This window comes from Hydra vulgaris, chromosome 08 (assembly GCF_038396675.1).
Source record: "Hydra vulgaris chromosome 08, alternate assembly HydraT2T_AEP".
Lineage (NCBI taxonomy): Eukaryota > Metazoa > Cnidaria > Hydrozoa > Anthoathecata > Hydridae > Hydra > Hydra vulgaris.
In genome coordinates this window covers 8,837,451-8,856,199 of record NC_088927.1, presented here as the reverse complement: position 1 = coordinate 8,856,199, position 18,749 = coordinate 8,837,451, and the positions used below count along the sequence as shown (strand labels likewise).

Genomic DNA, 18,749 nt, shown 5'->3' with positions numbered 1-18,749 from the left:
TTTTTTTTTAATCAAAAAACTAGTACAAGTTTACAAGTTAAATGGTCGTCTATCAAATAAATAATATATATATATATATATATATATATATATATATATATATATATATATATATATATATATATATATATATATATATATATATATATTTATATATATATATATATATATTGTTTCACAGTTTATTTTATTTTTCAAACGTTAAAAAAAACTTTTTTTAACGTTTTCAAATGCTGAATCACGAAAAATATTTGAGAGTATATAGTGCAATATTGACATTAGTCAACCGTTGCAAAAAACAACGGTTGACTAATGTCATTATTGTATTCAAACTTGGAAGACACGTTTGAGTGCAATGACATTAGTCATCCATTTATGAACTAATGAAAATACTAGATGTCTGATTTCGATCCGAAGAGTGAAATCGATTTTACCCTAATTAGAAATGGTTTCTAGAACATTATTTATAAAACTTTGCCCTTTTCGCAAATGGCGGATTAAATTTGTAAACAAAAAAAGCGGCTTCACTTTTCGTTTATATATAAATATAAGATATATATATATACATATATATATATATATATATATATATATATATATATATATATATATATATATATATATATATATATATATATATATATATATATATATATATATATATATATATATATATATATACACACATATATATATAACCCTTTTTAAATCAAAAAGCGCTAGTCTTTTTTTTTCAGATAAAGCAAAAAAAATGTCATCCTAATTTTATTTTTGTAGAACTTTACCGCCCATCCATACATACTCGTCACGCTGGTGCCTTACTCGTCACTTATATTGACGATTGATGAAGTATTTGTTGATATTTGTGTTTTAATTCAAGTGACTTAAAATCATCGTATTTACTTATGTTTCTTGCACTATGTATTTTAATATCAAATATAACCAGATAACAAAACTGCTTTCATATCTACTTAGGCGCTATTGGAATAAATTTTACAAGTACAACTTTATCAAATTTGAGAAAATTTGATAAACGTAAAGAAAATAAAAAGTTTGCTATAAAACCTAAAGAAAATAAAGAATATGGTAAAGGAAAATATATAGTGTAAGAATTTTATTTTTAATTAGACTATTCAATTGAACGTAGTACAACAATTTTTTTTTAATATATCTTTCAAATACTTTTAGTAAAACTTAAAATGAGTTGGACTTCTTCAATCATTTCAACAAGCATCAACGTATTTCTTATTATTGTAGGAATCTTTGGAAATTTTTTTATTCTTACAATGATTGTAAAGAAAAAAAAAACAAATGATTTAACAAACTATTTTATTTTTAATTTATCATTGGCTGATTTGGCAATATCCGTTATTGTCATTCCATTAACTATAGCTTTCAATAACCAAACTTGGATTCCGGCAAAATGGGATTGCTTTTTTGTTATGCCAATATTAGAGCACTTTGCTGTTGTATGTGTACTCACTCACACAGCCATTAGCATTGTAAGATATATGGTTGTTTCTCAAAGAAAAATTGTTCAGATAATTCAGCTTAAACACATTGTGTTTTTTATATTACTTATATGGCTAACATCATTTGTTGTTTTATCTGCCACTATGATGGGCGGACTTGGTCAATTTATTATTACGTACACCAATACTAGTAATAAACTAAAGTCAAGTAGGTGCGTTATAGATTTTAATAACCCAAGTCGTAAGATGATTTATACAGTTATGATATTTTCGCTTACATATGTTTTACCAATGGTGTGTACTGGGTTTTCGCACTATCAAATTTATAAGGTGGTTTCCAAAAACGCTAAATTCATTAGAGGCCACGTGACAAAAGACTTACTTATATCTAGAAAACGTATCTCAAGACGCTTGAATCGTATCCTTTTAATAATGTATATATTTTTCGGAATATCGACATTGCCTATTCAAGCTTTATATTTTTTTGCTGGAATTATGAATATTTCTGAGAATATCTTCAACAATATTTGGGAAGTGTCTTTTCCACTATTTTATTTACAAGTCGTGACAAACCCCCTGGTACTATTATACATGAGGATTGAGTACAGAAAAGAGTTGTATGAAATTTCGCTTTGTTTTTCAAACTTCTTTAACTTAAAATCTAAAATTACAACCGACGTTAAAATTAATAAAAAAACAATTTATACGAAAACGCAACAATTTAAAGCAATTTCATCAAACAAAATTTTATTTAATTTTAGAAAAAGTAAAAAAAGAGTCCAGATGCGATCACTTTACAGCAATAAGAAAAAAGAATTAACGTTTAACTTTGTAAAAATTGAAAAGTCATCTAATACAGAAAATGAAGCACTTTTTCATTTTTCATATGATTCAATAAAGGAAACATTTTTGTAAATAATTGGAATTTACAGATAAATGCATATTTGTTAAATTTCTTTTTTATATATATATAATGAATGAGCTAGTTAGGACTATATGACTGAAGTTATTTAAGGTTGTAAGGTAAACCAAAGTTGTAAGGTAAACCAAGGTTGTAAGGTAAACCAATGAAACAAATTTAAACTCTCATTTCTTGACTTTGCTCAATATTTATATATAAAATAACTATTTTAATATAGAAAGAAATAAAAAATTATAAAACCTCACAGTTAAAAGTTATTGCAAGTTTTGGACTTTTATAAAGTTTTGCAACAGTTTTTGTTTTTAAGGTTAGTACACGCTGTGCTTAATAAGAAAAAAAATAGCTACATTGTGTAATAAATTATTGTTTGAATAACTGTATTCTTTTTATTTTATTGACTAAACCAACTTGAATTTTTCGTAAAAGTATGAAAATATTATGCTCTGATACATTTTGCTGACATTTTCCTTTTTGCTGATTAATTTATTTAACATTATTAATACATTATTATTGAGCGAAATTATTTCTAAAGAGTGTGATAAAAAGAGCGAGAAATATAGAGAGGAAAGCCTTATTTATTGCTTGTTGTAAATGAGGTCTTTAAAAAATATAGACAAATGAATAAAACTAATATAATTATGTAATTGGTGAAAGGTTAAAGTTATTGGTTAAAGTGATAATGATATAACTAATGTAATAATAATGTAACTATAGCAACAGTGATGTAACTATTGCAACTATGATGCAACTAATGTAATAATAATGTAATTGTTAAGATAACAATATTGAATGCAATTGCATTACAATTGTATTGATTGAATGGGTGTAATAATAGAAAGTTTAATTGAAAATCTTAACACGCTTCTAATTATATTTAGTTATGAAAATAACATTATTTATAAACTGTTTTGCAATCTGATAGCAAATAAAGTAAAAAAGCAAAGAAGTGAATTCATTAATGTTACAGGTAAAGACTATAAAATAATCTCCACATACTTCATTGTTTTGTTTTTTAATAAGGTTTATCGCCTTTTACTCATAGAAAATAATTCTTTGAATACGTTTTCTCTTTTTAAGTATATATATATATATATATATATATATATATATATATATATATATATATATATATATATATATATATATATATATATATATATATATATATATATATATATATATATAGATGTATATATATATATATATATATATATATATATATATATATATATATATATATATATATATATATATATATATATATATATATATATATATATATATATATATATATATATATATATATATATATGTATATATATATATATATATATTAGGGTAGGTCATTATAATGTAAATACAAAGTTGGCGCTATAAAACATTACAAAAATGTTACATTACAGTCTACTTATGAAAAAAACTCCTTTTGAAATAAAATGGAAGCGTGTGTTGGATCCACAACTTTTAAAATTACTGTATAATCCTATAACGTAAATACAAGTGGTTTAATTCTATGGTCCATTACTTGACATCTTGTTACATTAGATTTAAAAATGCAAGGAGTTGTTGAACGAGAAATAGTCAGAGTGTAGTAGGCAACACATAACAGCAAATTGTTTTAGTTATTTGCTATTTGTTATGGCTCAAGAAGTCAGATTTAGAGTTAATTTTCGGTAATTTTGCTCGAGATTTGTGACACTGCAAAATCATTCCATGTCGTGATTTGAGTTCGAAAACTTTCATAGTTGTTGTTGAGATGTCTTTAGTAGTACGTTCAACTACCTGAGAATAACATGGAATACCACTCAAGACATCAACGTGGAACTCGAAATGTTCAAGATCATCATTAGAAATAGTTGATAAAAGCGGTGGTGGCGTTGCAATAGCAGCAGATTAGTCGATCATATTTATGAATGACGAAGCTTACGGATCAAGCTTGATGCTTGATTTATCAAAAACAAGTATTTTGCAACTTTGTGATGTAGCTCGTGCGTCAATTATTTTGTCATGCAAAAACTGATAAATTTATACCTTTTCATCTGTAACTCTTCCAAGAAGAATGTTCTCAGGATGAGCAAAATAACAGTTATTTTGCAACACTGGTTCAAGAATTTTCCGTTCTTCTTTCCCTTGCTCATAGCACTGCTTCCATAAGATAGAAGAAATTTCTTGCTCCATCAATGCAGGAAGAATGACGCTTTATGTTGAGCCACGATGGCGCATAAACATTTACGATGAATCTTGTAATTCTATGCAATAGTTTTGAAGGATTTTTCTTAGAAATATACAAACGTAAAATAGGATTGGCCTTTGTTAGCCACCTTGCATGTATTAGATTTCCTGGCATAACAGTCTGGAGGAACAATATTTGATCACAAGAAGTGTATCTCTGCTGAACAACAAAGCAAGCTTTTAGAAGGTATATATTATCAGAGCTTAAATCTTTCTTAACATCTACACTTTCATCCTAAACTTTACCAGGTATATGTTTAAAGTTCACAATGACTAAATCTTTTGGATCAAAATCTAATGCAATATGTATTTTACCTGTTAAAGTAGCTGCACCTTTTGAACGTCCACCATCCAGAATGGAGAAAAATTTGATCTCCCAAGACCTTCTTCTAATTTTCTGAGTGCTCCATTGTGTTGACCTGTGTCATTCACAGGACCATCGCAAACAACTGCTGCTAAAGTGTCTGATGATTTGATGTTGTTGATGCTCAATAATATCCCTTGTACAATATCAACAGCTTTACTACTTTGTGGCGTGATATGATTGACATATTTGTTTTGCGGAGATGACTCTACCACATAATGTTCTTCGTTGAAATATCGTCGGACGCCACTTTTTTTAACAGAAGTGATATCCTGCTTCCCATCAAACTCAATGCAAAGTACTTTTTAGACTTCAGCAGCATGCTTTTAACTTCCTTTTTCCTCCTCATATTTCGCTGACAACGAAGTTTTGCTGGATCAATATCATTCTCTGGTAAGATCTAAATCCTTTAGTATGGCATTTGCTATTAGGCAAACATCCCTGTTACTAATTTTACACCTATCCATGACCTTACACAACTCAGGATATTGTTTAGTGTAGTAAACCTTGATCTCTTCATCACTTGACATCTCATTACCACTAGACATCACTTTTGACTTGAGATTACTTTATCATTGACATCGCAATTGACAGAAATTCTTCATCTGACTTTGACTGTTCATTATCGTTGCAATATGTTTCATTTGGACCAATTTCTTTATTAAACTTCAATTTCTTATCTGTAATCGGTAAATTGCATGTTTTACTTCCTCTTTTTTCTCTCTCCTGCAGCTTAATTGTTTTTTCTTTATCTAATTTTCCTATTACCATCTTCCGTACCGTTTTTTAATCTATCCAGAACTCCATTTGAGTGTTGGAATTTTTTTTGACAACCTGACCTTTCTCAAACACCATTATCAAAACACTTACGAAAAAAAAATATCGAACAGATGGTCTAACATCTGTAAACTTGATTTAAATGTTGCAGAGGACTTATTGCCATCAGAGTATTTACCAAGCTCATGTCATGTGTTAATTAGTCTTTTATGCGAATAACTAAGCTGCTGAATACAAAAGTAGAAATACTTGCTTTGTTGTATAGTGCTTTAATTTCATTAGCTTTGACTGTTGCTCTTTCAGTAACACCTGCGCAATTGTTATTTTTTAATAAAAAGTCATATGCTTTGAAAACATCAACAGTAAACATCAAGTTAGCAGTTGATTTGTTTGGAATGGTCTAGGTTGTCCAAGCATATCTTATACTGAAGTGCAGGATCATGTTAATCGGAAGTCAACAAACAAAACTAACAGCTTTTTGACTTATATTTCAAAGAGTGCTCTAAACTTTTGCAAAGTTCTGTATACTACACAGTAAATAAAAAAACCGTTATATTTTTAAAAAACATAACGGGAGTTTTCCTCGCACATAACGGTTAATTGCCGTTATGTTTAATACTTAATATGCATGTTTTTTCATAGCAAAATTGCCTTGAACATAACGGTTACATAAACGCCAATTAGCCGTTAAGTGAGAGGAAAACTCCCGTTATATAACGCGTATTTTACCGTTATGTTTGAAACCTGATATAACGGGTATTTATCCGTTATGTTACCCGTTATGTCAAATTATAATTATTTATTTTAAAGTAGGTTTTTTGAAACGCATGATTAAAAGCAAAAACTGCTAAATAAACAAACAAACTAACCTTGAGCATTTTTTATGTTTATAAAAGTTAAATTAAAAAATAAAACAAATTTATGCAGTTTAATTTCCTAATATATTTATTTTAAATTATGTTTCATTATCGTGAAAATTTTTTACAAAATAATTGAAGAAATTAACTTAACATTTATTAATTTAAAAATACTTCATATTGCTGTGAAAAGATTGCAAAAGAAAAATACATTTTTTAAATAGTAAAACCGATTGTCCAAAGCCGCAAATATCTTGCAAACAACCCAGAAGCTGCCCAAAACAAGAAGGATATGTCAAATCTAGCAAATAGTAAACGGCCATCAAAACAACCACCATTTCACATGAACTGATCAAGGGCCGAACATCCATCTCGACACCTCTACGACTCCTTATTCCATATAAGGTTTTATTATAGATAACTTGTGGACCATACAAGCTTGGCACTCTTAAGTATTCATGTATTGAATCACACTAAAATATTATAAATACAAAATAAGTAATGCAACCATAAAAAAAAACTATTATTAATACATTTAATGGATTTGAATCAATGTTAAGTTTATATTTTATAGAACTGGCTTAATACCAAGTAAATAAAAACAAATAAAACTTACATCAACTTTCATAAACAACTTATCAGTTGTCTTCTTAGAAATAAGTGATTTCTGGAGCAGCATTAAACTTTCAGTATGGGTTTGTGAATCAGGAGAAATCCAAACCAACATCTTTTGAATCTTAAGAGATGAGTCTTTAAAAATACAAACGAATCGCTTCTTCCAGCATTAATCCAGGAGCATATGTAACTCTTTTTGTAAATACACTATAAGTCTCGTTATGAAAAAGCTGTCTGTTTAGAATAGACAGTGTTGAAAGCGATGGCTTTTTCTTATTAAATTCATTCTAGGTGAAAGAAAGAGTTATATACACTCTTTATTTTACAGCTATTTAATAAAATAAAGTAACGAGCTGACACTTAATATTAATTATAATATTTCTAAATTTTTTGCATCTAAGTTTACCTAATTAGACTATATTTTCTGATATTAGAATTAGAAATTATTTTTATAAAAAATTAATAAACACAGAAAAAATCTTACTACAACATCTTGTAATAGCTGTTCTTTATCTACAACTGATTCGGACAAAATTGGATTTACTGCTTGGCTGCTATTATTGATGAAACTATTTACAACAGAAAAATGAGGAAATCGCTTTACCTTTAAACTATGACATTTACTAAATTGTCTTTGTCGATAATTATTAGGCAACTTTTTGAACAAGAAATCCTAATAGAAAATTAGAAAATTAAATAAATTGAATTAAACAATTTATGCGTGCAGCAGCAAATTTGAAAATCTGAAGTAAAATATAAAAACAATGGAAAAGGAAAGAGATCAAAAAAGTATATTAAAATAATAAATATTACAAATTTTAATTAAAAAAATATTATAGTATCAAAGACGTGATTCTTACACATTTATGGCTGTAAGAAGGATATAAAGAAATGCAAGTAGACTTTAACTTTGCAAAAAATATTTTTCGTAACAATATTCTTTTTTTTATATTACTCTGATTAGGGACATGCGAACAACAAAAAACTAATAAACAAGACATTAGCTCTCTAGATATCAATTTATCTTCAATAGAAAACTTGCTGCTCAGAAATAGTTTTATGTGAGGTGAAAAAAAATCAATGAGAGTTTGTTTAATTTCACCATCAAAAGGGATTCTGTTATGAATATGATTTTAGATAAAAATAGTAAAGAAAATATTTTATAAGCTCGTTGCTCCCACATTAAGGGCTGGGTGGACCCAAAGATTAGGGGTTTTTTGTTCCAAAGCTCAAATCACCTTAATTCTTAGCAAAAAAATTCTTTTTTGATATAAGCATTAACATTCAAAAGTTTGGAGTTTGCACAATGCCTGTAAGTGTCAAAACTCAAACATCTAAAATTCCAGTGTACACCACTGAAAGTTGACAAAATAAATAAAACAAATTAGACTAAAGCAACCATATATATTGCAAATACTATAAACTTTGTATAAAATTAGTTTTTTTTCAATGCAACTATATGATAAGGACTGGCAATGCTGGGGGTACAACATAGAAAATATCCCCTTCTTTAAAATAAAATGCTGGTCAAGGAAAAGCTAAGCCTTTAGCTGCAATAGTTTTAAAAGGAACTGTGTTTTCCTCAACAGCAGTAAAAAAACCTCGTAACACATTGTAAGTAAGGCACCGAAGCAGTGAGGTAATAAATGCTGTTTTTTCTCCTTTTACTTGTATTTCTTTAATAATATAAGCAGAAGATTGAAAACCATCATGAAACCATAAAGACGATTCAGGACAATATTTAATACCATTAATCCGGATGCAGGTAACAATATTTTTTTTTGAAGTAACTTGATTTAATTCACAAAGAACTCCATTACTAATTTCTCCAAAAGAATTATAAAAAGATGCAACAGTGTTTAAAACCATACTCTTCATAGCACTATAAGGCATATTTTTGAAGTTAAAATGCCTAATATTTTTTATTACTTGGTGTTTCCTCTCAAAAGCCATACACATGTGGTATCGTAGTGGACCAAATTGTCTGAATTGCTGAGGATAATGAATAAGAAAATGAAGCTTTGGTATAAACTTATCTGGATATAAATTCATAAAAAGAGTATGATGGGCTGCAATTGCTTCTTCTAAAGAGATGAAGTAAGCCTCAGTGGTAACTGGAGAGAGACACATTTGAAGAATATGCAGCAGCTTAATAAGACATAAGAAATGACAATCAATAGTGATACTTCTTAAAAAAATTGGTAAAATACGACAAATAGAAAGAACTTGAGCACTGCCAAATTTTCCCTTAATAACCAAATCAACTATTACAGGTAGTTTTTCACTGTCTTTTGGGTATTGAAACAATTTCACAAAATCGTTCAAGCTATCTATTGTAAAAAAACCTTTCAAAACCCCATGATTCAAGTAAAGTTCTATCTGCAAAGGTATTACACCTTCTAACAAATCATGCATTGGATCAAAAAGAACTTGCTTTGTCACATCAAATTCCTTAATTTCAGATAAAATACTGTTAGATTGAACGCCATATAGTTTTGACCATTTTAAACGTTCAACTCTGGGAAGACTAGAATTATCTAGTTCTTTGACTTTTATCTTGTGTTCCTCTAAAATCCTTACTTTACACTGAGAATGTTTATTATAAACTAACATTTCTGACCTGGTCGAATTACACACTCTACAGCACCTCACTACTTTCTTGCTAAAACCCTCTTTAAAACCAGCAATTGCATTGCAAGTTAATGAATCGCCAATAAAGTGTTTTAACTTTACAATGAATTTTTTACCTTTAGCATTAGTTAAAGTTGAGGAATCAATCAATGATAGTTCATTTAGAGATTGTACCAAGTCAAGAAGAAGAGATTTCATAACGCTTTTTACCTTAACAGATTTAGAACCAGTTATTGCTAAAGGGAATATTTACTTAAACAGCATTGTGGAATGTTTAACAACTGAAAATATAAAATCCACAACTTGTGTTTTCCTCTAGATTTGCCTATTGGATTAGTTACACCTAAATCATCTGAATACAATGAGATATTTCTGAAGAATACTCTAGAAACTTATCATATTCATTTGATGTAGAAATAAACTGAAGTATTTCTTTATATGGAATACAACATCCATGTAAACTATTTTTGGATACTAACTGAATTTGTGGCATTTTAAAAGCAGTTTGAAAATATCTTGTTCTAAAATATTCTGTTGGTAGTTGTTTACAAATTGTAGAAATCTCTTCGTTTTGTGATTTATTATTAAAAATATTTTGCAAGTTTGAAAAAATAATGTTGACCACATTTTCAGAGCATCGATATTTTCCTCGCAAATGAAGAGCTAATGCAGCAAGTTGAACTTTTCTATTTTCATTCAAAAATTGAAAATCGTCTGGTTTTTCGATATTAAAATCAATATCATTATTAATTACTTCGATTTCAGTATCAAAAGGAGCAAAACAGTTTTTATTGTGAAGTTTAAAACCTTTAACACTTTTAAATTTTGAAAAACAGTTTTCACATACAACTGAACCTTCCTGACCATGTAATTTAAGATGTGATATCATTACATATTGTTTACTTGTTTGAAAACTACAGTTAGAACAAGATAAAATTACTTTTTGAGATGCAGGTGGTTCAGCACTTGATTTTGGTGGTTCAGCAACTTGTGCAGCAGTTGATAATAAACTTGAATTTTGTGATTTTGAAGACACATCTAAATCCTCAAGTACATCTTCATAATTGGAGTCTTGATAAAATGTAGATTTAGTTGGAAGTTGAGGAATAATGGATCAGAGTAACTATCTACAGCAGAAAAACAGCTTTAACAAGAGAAAATCCCTTTAAACTTTGAACAAAAGTGCTGAGCTCATTATTTTTTGCTACAACCTCCACTTCCAGATTTTGTTCATTTAAAATGGAAACAAATGTTTCAGAATCGACTTCACATCCATTCCACATGATGCTACTTATATCACTGACACCAAACTTCTTAGAAGCTAAAAAAGTATAATTTTAAATTAAATAGCTCAACTATTTTTTTTGGCATATGTAATATTTTGAATATTATGAACTGTGAAGAACTTGAAGATTCATATAAAAAAATGAAGATTAAATAAACAAAGAATGTGCATTTAAAAATAAGCTTACCATTAGTTAAAAAATCTGCAATATTACTATTACAATATAAAATAAAATTAATTTTAAGAATAGTAATATGTAACAAATAGTAAGTATTAAATAAATAGTAGTAAAGAACATTATTAAGCAACATACAAATACAGTGAACTCCCAATATCTTGAAGCCTCCAAAGGACCAAGAAAATAGTTGAATTAGCAATACTATTATATATATTTAATAATTGAAATATAATATATATATATATATATATATATATATATATATATATATATATATATATATATATATATATATATATATATATATATATATATATACACACATAATAAGTATATATATTTAAACATGTTTTTTCCATTCACCCTCTGTTATGCCATATTGTTTATCATGTATATATGCTTTTATATAATAAGTATATATATATATATATATATATATATATATTGTTTATTATATATATATATATATATTATATATATATATATATTGTATATATATATATATATATATATATATATATATAGATATTGTTTATCATGTATATATGCTTTTATATAATAAGTATATATATATATATATATATATATATATATATATATATATATATTTATATATATACATATACATATATATAAATACATATATATATATATATATACATATATATATATATATATATATATATATATATATATATATATATATATATATATATATATATATATATATATATATATATATATATATATATATATATATATATATATATATATAAATATATATATATATATATCAGTGGCGGAGTAAGACTTTTCGGGGCCCGGGTCTACTTAAAAGTAGGAGGCCCCGTTCCACTAACAACGACAAAAATGAGTAAAACAAAGATTTTCTTGAAAACGCTATCACTGATATTTATTTATATACAAATTTTATATTTATTTTATTGAATTAAGTTGAGTGATTTTTTTCTGCTTTTCTTCCCCGCTAACTCTGCAATCACATCGCTGAAATCAAAAGTTTCTAATAATTTTGACTCGATAGTTAATCTTGCTATATTACTTAAACGACTATGGACCATTGTTGATCGGTGCATGTTCTTAACTCTTTTAAGAGTAGAGAATGATCTCTCAGCCTCGCAATTTGTTATGGAATAGTTAGAAACAAGCGATATGCTATATAAACATTTGGAAATACATCAATAATATCGCTTTCAACAATCCAATTTAAAACATGCAGAGGAATCAATGTGTTTTCAGTCTCAGATTTATCTTTTTTATGCGAAAAAAACCCCGGAGGCTGCAACTTTAATAATGTTACAAATTGTTCTATTTCAAATATGAAACTATCTTCTAAATCATTTGAGTACACTTCTACAATTTTTTTTGCGCTAACTTGCAATTCCATGGTACTAATAGTTAACAGCTTCGATAGAAATCCAAATAACTTATTTACGTGGTTGTAACCATCACTTCTTATAGTTAGTTGTGTCACAAGTTTGTCAATAATGACAAAAAATGTATTCACTCGAAACTTGTCGGATACGCTTAAAGAATCAACTTGGTTTTCTCCGTTGCTTAATTTTTTAATTACCTTTCTTTTGTTCTTATTAGAATAGTCTTTTTCAATAAACGAGCTAAGTTTTTTTGATTCATTCTCAAATCTCGTAAAGTTGTTTCGTAAGTTTTTTACAAAGTCAATTAGTGAAAGTAACATACTGCTTGCTGTATGCAAATCTAATTCAATTTTTTGAAGAAATTTGATAACTGCATTAAACCTCTTAAGTATGTGATGCCAAAGTATAGCCATGAATGCAAACTCTAGCTTAGTGATCTTATTTAATAAACACAAAGCTTCATGACGAGTATCAGATTTTTCTTCTGTATCCTCAGCTATATGACATAGCGCTGCATGAATCCCATCAAAATTTTCTACCAAACTTTTTGAAGCATCTGACCTACATGACCATCGTGTATCTGATAGGCGCTTGAGTGTAGCATGATTTCCTTTCAATAAATCCCATCTATGTGTTGAAGCTACAAAAAATGAATACAAACTCTAAAGAACGCCAAAATAGTTAATAAAATTGATGCACTCACTGACACTGCACTGCCCTACTAAATTTAAAGAATGTCCAGCGCAGGGGATATAAAAAGCTAATTCACTCCGCTCTTTTAAACGTGCCTGTAATCCAGAATATTTACCAGACATATTGCTTGCATTATCGTATGCCTGTCCCCGACAATTGGTTATATCAATATCATATCTTTCCAGTAGATCTAAAATGTCAGTAATCAAAGATTTACCTTCGTGGCTTTTAATTTGTAGAAAACAAAAAAATAGTTCATACACGTGGCCGTTTAGATCATAACGAAATATCACAGAAAGTTGATCCACGTGAAAAATATCAGGAGTCGAATCTACGATAATTCCCCAGTATTTTGCTTTTTTTATTTCGGTAATAATGTGCGTTAAAACCTTTTGAGACATAATATCAATTAGCTCTTCAAAAATAGTTTTAGACAAATAATTTACATTACCTTTGCCTTTATTTGCAAAAGTGTCAATGTGTTGCTTTAAAACTGGATCAAATTGAGTCAACAGTTCTAACATGCCTAAGAAAATTTCCGTTATTTGACGATCCTATAACTTCATTATGGCCTCGATATGCTAAACCTCTTCCAGCTAAAAAACGAATAACCGCAACTATTCTATTTAAGATTGCAAACCAATAATTAAATTCCCTTTTAATCTGGCTTACCATATATTCATCGACATGAGTATTTTGTTTTATGAATTCTATCCACTTAATCATACATTGAATATGTTCCTTGCTGTTTTCGTGGCCGAAAATAGTTTGTTTAGCTTTTTTCCAATTGTAAAAGCCACTTTTGACAAATACGTTGTTGTAATCGGTTGAAAACAACTTGCAAACATAATAAAATACACATCCAGTGGATTCAGAAAACATTAACCATTTTCGGTCACACTTTTCGCCATTATTCATTACTTTTTGAAAATATTTAACCGAATAATATCTGTACTGGTTTTTGAACATCCGCTTCGAAGATTCGAAATTAGAGTCTTTATTTTGAAAAAAAGCATACCCCTTGTTTAAATACTTCATACGTTCATTTTCCTTTAATTGTAATGGCCATAAAGCAGGGTCTTCGCGTAGAATGGTATCTAGGAAAAAAAATCATGATAAATAAGCCTAACAAAAAAAAAATAAGTGACAGTTTATAGAATAAAAATATTAACTGCCTAAAAAGTAAATTGTTTGTTTAGCAGATGTTAGAGGTGTCATTAAAGATAGTAAAGATTGGAGTACCTGAGTCAAGCTCATTGTTATGCATTGTAGATTCAACACTTTCAACTTCTTGAATTTCGGAAGTTTAGCTACCATTTCCTCTCTCTCTTTCTTCAATCTTCTTTTACAAGCTCCACTTACATATTTTCTTAGCATTTTAATTATAACTGTATAACCTGAAAAGTGTTAAACTGTTCTTTTTTTCTTTTTCACAAATTTAGCGCTTCAGCTATTAAATGCATTCACACAAGAACTCTTTTGTGCGGAAGTATAAAAGAATTGTAGAATTGCAATCGTTAATGCATTTTCAATAACAATATAATTATTCAAGTCATTAATAATTTTCCGAAGGGAATTGTTTTTGTAGCAATTTGTACAAATGTTACATTCAATTATTGCTATAAGGCGCTGCTACCAATCTAGTAATTTTTTTTTGTAGAAGTAGTTGCGCTCCATCGTTGTCAAAGACATCGTTGTCAAAGGAAAATTTATATAATGCAGCGTTTTTGTTGACAGTTATTTTATTTTTGTGCTTTTGTTTTCAGACAATTTAGTAAATTTAACTTTGGCTCTTTTAAGTTAATAAAAGATTTAATTTTCAGAGTTAATAAAAAAGGGCTATAGCCCCCCCCCCTTGATCCGCCACTGATATATATATATATATATATATATATATATATATATATATATATATATATATATATATATATATATATATATATATATATATATATATATACAGTATTGTGAAAAAGTTAAGACCCACAAAAAAAACAAATCATAATTTATTTTTATTTTTAAATTTTTTTTTAACCGAATATATTTTTCTGGTAAAAAGAATAATAATAATAAATTTTAGAAAATAGACAAACAAAATAAAAAATAATAATAGTGATAAAAACTTTTAAACAAATATAAAAAATGTATTTAAAGTTTTATAGGTAATTTTTATTTTAAAAAAATTGTGAAAAAGTTAAGAACCACAGAATAAAAAACGATAATTTTTACCACCTAATACCGCGTAATTCTACCATGAATTTTTAAGCACTCATTTATATTTGGCATTGAGTCTATTAAATTCTCTAAAATATGTTTGGGAACATTTCCAAGTATTGCTGGTAAAATATTGCGCAACTCCTCAAGGCTCCTTGGTGCTTTCTTGGCAATCTCTTTATCAAGCCAACTCCAAAGATTTTCAATGCAATTTAGATCTGAGCTATTTGGTGGCCAAGTTAGACGCTCAAGATTTTTACTTTCGAACCATTCAGAGACAATTTTAGCCCTGTGACATGGTGCATTGTCTTGCTGAAAAATGAACGGAACGCTTTGCTCAAGTGCATCATTTGACAAGTTGTTATTTAAAATATCGACATAATAAGTAGAGTTGAGTCGACCATCAAATAATTTAAACATACCGAGACCATAATATGTCATGCAGCACCATATTCCAACCGACCCGCTACCTTGTTTTGTTCTTTGAACGATACAATCGTGATTATATTTTTCTGAAGGCTGCCTGCGAATCATAATTCGGTTTTTTTGGTTATCAACCTCGATATTCATCTCATCACTGAACACTACTGTCCTCCATTTTTGTTTAGACCATTCTTTGACGCTTTGGCAAAATTCTTTTCGCTTTTTTATATGTCGTTTGGTAAGTCCCGGTTTTAGAACAGCTTTTTTCCATAACATATTGTTAGCTAATAGTTTCCTTCGCACAAGTGATGCTGAGGCTTGACGTCCATTTGAAAGCTTCCATTCCCTTCTTTATTCATGCGACGGCATGGTTCGATTTTTCTTTGCCAACCTGATTAAAAGGCGATCATCATTGGGTGTCGTCAAACGCGGTCTTCCAGAACGATGGCGATCAACTTAAGATTTCGTCTCTTTGAATCTTTTGATGATTGTTAGCACCGAACTATGTGATCGCTTTACTATTCTTCCAATTTCGCGAGCGGATTTACCTTCCTGGTGAAAATGCACCACTTTTACACGATCTTCATAGGTAATAGCTTTTCTGCTCATTTTTTCAAAAGGAAAGAATTTTTTTTTGTTTGAAATTAAATACTTTTTTTAAAAGTATTTAAAAAAATTAATTTTTTTCAAATGTTTTTATTGGTTCTTTGGTAATAACTCAGGTCATTAAAAGAATATTTAAAAAAAAAGGGAAAAATAAATTTAAAAAGACGTTTCCGCCGCATTTAGCACAAAAAATTCTTTGTGGTTCTTAACTTTTTCACAAAAAAAATATAAAAAAAATTTAACACATAATATTTAATCCTTATTTTTTATAGGTTCTATTAACTAACTTTCAAAAAAAAAATTTTTTTCTTTTTTCTCATGCTATATTTAATGTGTTTGAAAAAAAAAGACTATTTTTTTTATCTATAGAATAAAAATTATTTAAATTTATTTGAAAAAATTTTTTTATTTTATTTAGTGGTTCTTAACTTTTTCACAATACTGTATATATATATATATATATATATATATATATATATATATATATATATATATATATATATATATATATATATATATATATATATATATATATATATATATATATATATATATATATATATATATATATATATATATATATATATATATATATATATATATATATATATATATATATATATATATATATATATATATATATATATATATATATATATATATATATATAATATATATATACATATATATATATATATATATATATATATATATATATATATATATATATATATATATATACATTATTATTATTGTTTTTATTATTATTATTACTATAATTATTATTACTAATTCCTAAATAATAATAATATAAATAAACATAAATACTAATCATTAACAACCCAAATGCCGTTTAAATGCTTGAAAAAATAAAATAAGAAAACTAAAATAGTAAAGACCTTACAAACAAAAATTGCAAAGATCCTTTAGATTCGCGCTATTTTTTACTGATAAAATAATCTGTTTAACATAACGGTTAAACATAACGGTTAAAAATAAATTTACAAATATATGTTACCATACTAATGATTTAGGCGTTATGACACTTTCAACATAATTTCAAGTTAACATAACGGTTAACATAACGCCAAAATTTTCGTTTACCGTTATGTAACCGTTATTTTAGCGTTATGTTTTTTGCTGCGTATTAATATAACATTATTAACATGCATCATCAAAAAATCTAAATTATAATGCTTTTATCCTGCAATTTACGACTGTTGTGAAATAGCATCATTTTGACCTGACATTGTAAATTTCAAGTTAAAGCTGGTAAAACTAAACGAAGTTTTTATTGCATTTCTTTTACATATCATTAATAGAGACAACAAAATGCAACTTTATTGCTTCAAAAAAAAAATTCGACCCACCCTTATATATAAATACATATATATATATATATATATATATATATATATATATATATATATATATATATATATATATATATATATATATATATATATATATATATATATATATATATATATATATATATATATATATATATATATATATATAGAAGATAAATTTCAGAAATGAAGAAAATTTTAAACTTTGCTATGTTTACGCTAATATCAAATGGGAATGTTTTGTTAAAAAATGCTTTGGATGGAGCCTGAGAACAATAAACGCTAAAACCAGTGTTCCCAACCCCAAATGTGAAAGCAATATTATACTGAGTTTTATATGATTACTATTTTAAGCTAAATTGTTGAATTTTAAATCTAATATTGACTTTTAGATTGAAAATTTTTTCTAGAGTATTTTAGTGTTTGAAAGTTAAGTAGTAGTAAAAGGGGCAGTAATAATAATAAATAGTGATAATAACATTTAATCAAATGTTACTAATACTATTATCACGCTGTGACATGTCACTCTGTGACAATTAGGGTACCAATAGCTTTATTTCTAAGACAACCAATAAAATTTAGGATTTCAAAATTCCAGCGCAATGAGAACTCTTTCTAGTACATCTAAATAAATACTAACATGTTTAAAAAAATAATTAGCTCAAGTTATTTTTAGAATCTTTTCATGTCACGCCGTGACGTCACTGTGTGACAATTTTTTAACAAAATTTAAA

At 27.2% G+C, this 18,749-nt stretch overlaps 2 protein-coding genes across 2 annotated transcripts; one reads left to right on the top strand and one right to left on the bottom strand.

Annotated features, from left to right (window-relative positions):
- Window positions 1-966: 966 nt before the first annotated feature.
- On the top strand, window positions 967-2,424 carry LOC105846702 (galanin receptor type 1). The gene is made up of 2 exons (XM_065803012.1): window positions 967-1,105; window positions 1,189-2,424. The coding sequence occupies exon 2, from the start codon at window positions 1,200-1,202 to the stop codon at window positions 2,385-2,387; it is 1,188 nt and encodes a 395-aa protein (XP_065659084.1). The 5' UTR covers window positions 967-1,105; window positions 1,189-1,199; the 3' UTR covers window positions 2,388-2,424.
- Window positions 2,425-8,766: 6,342 nt separating this feature from the next.
- On the bottom strand, window positions 8,767-10,068 carry LOC136082985 (uncharacterized). The gene has a single exon (XM_065802399.1). It carries the CDS (start codon window positions 10,066-10,068, stop codon window positions 8,767-8,769), a length of 1,302 nt encoding a protein of 433 aa, XP_065658471.1.
- Between the last annotated feature and the right edge of the window lie 8,681 nt (window positions 10,069-18,749).

What these genes read in the sequence shown, in the direction of transcription:
- LOC105846702 (XM_065803012.1), top strand. Translation starts at nt 1,200, where the DNA reads ATGAGTTGGACTTCTTCAATCATTTCAACAAGCATCAACGTATTTCTT.
- LOC136082985 (XM_065802399.1), bottom strand. Translation starts at nt 10,068, where the DNA reads ATGAAATCTCTTCTTCTTGACTTGGTACAATCTCTAAATGAACTATCA.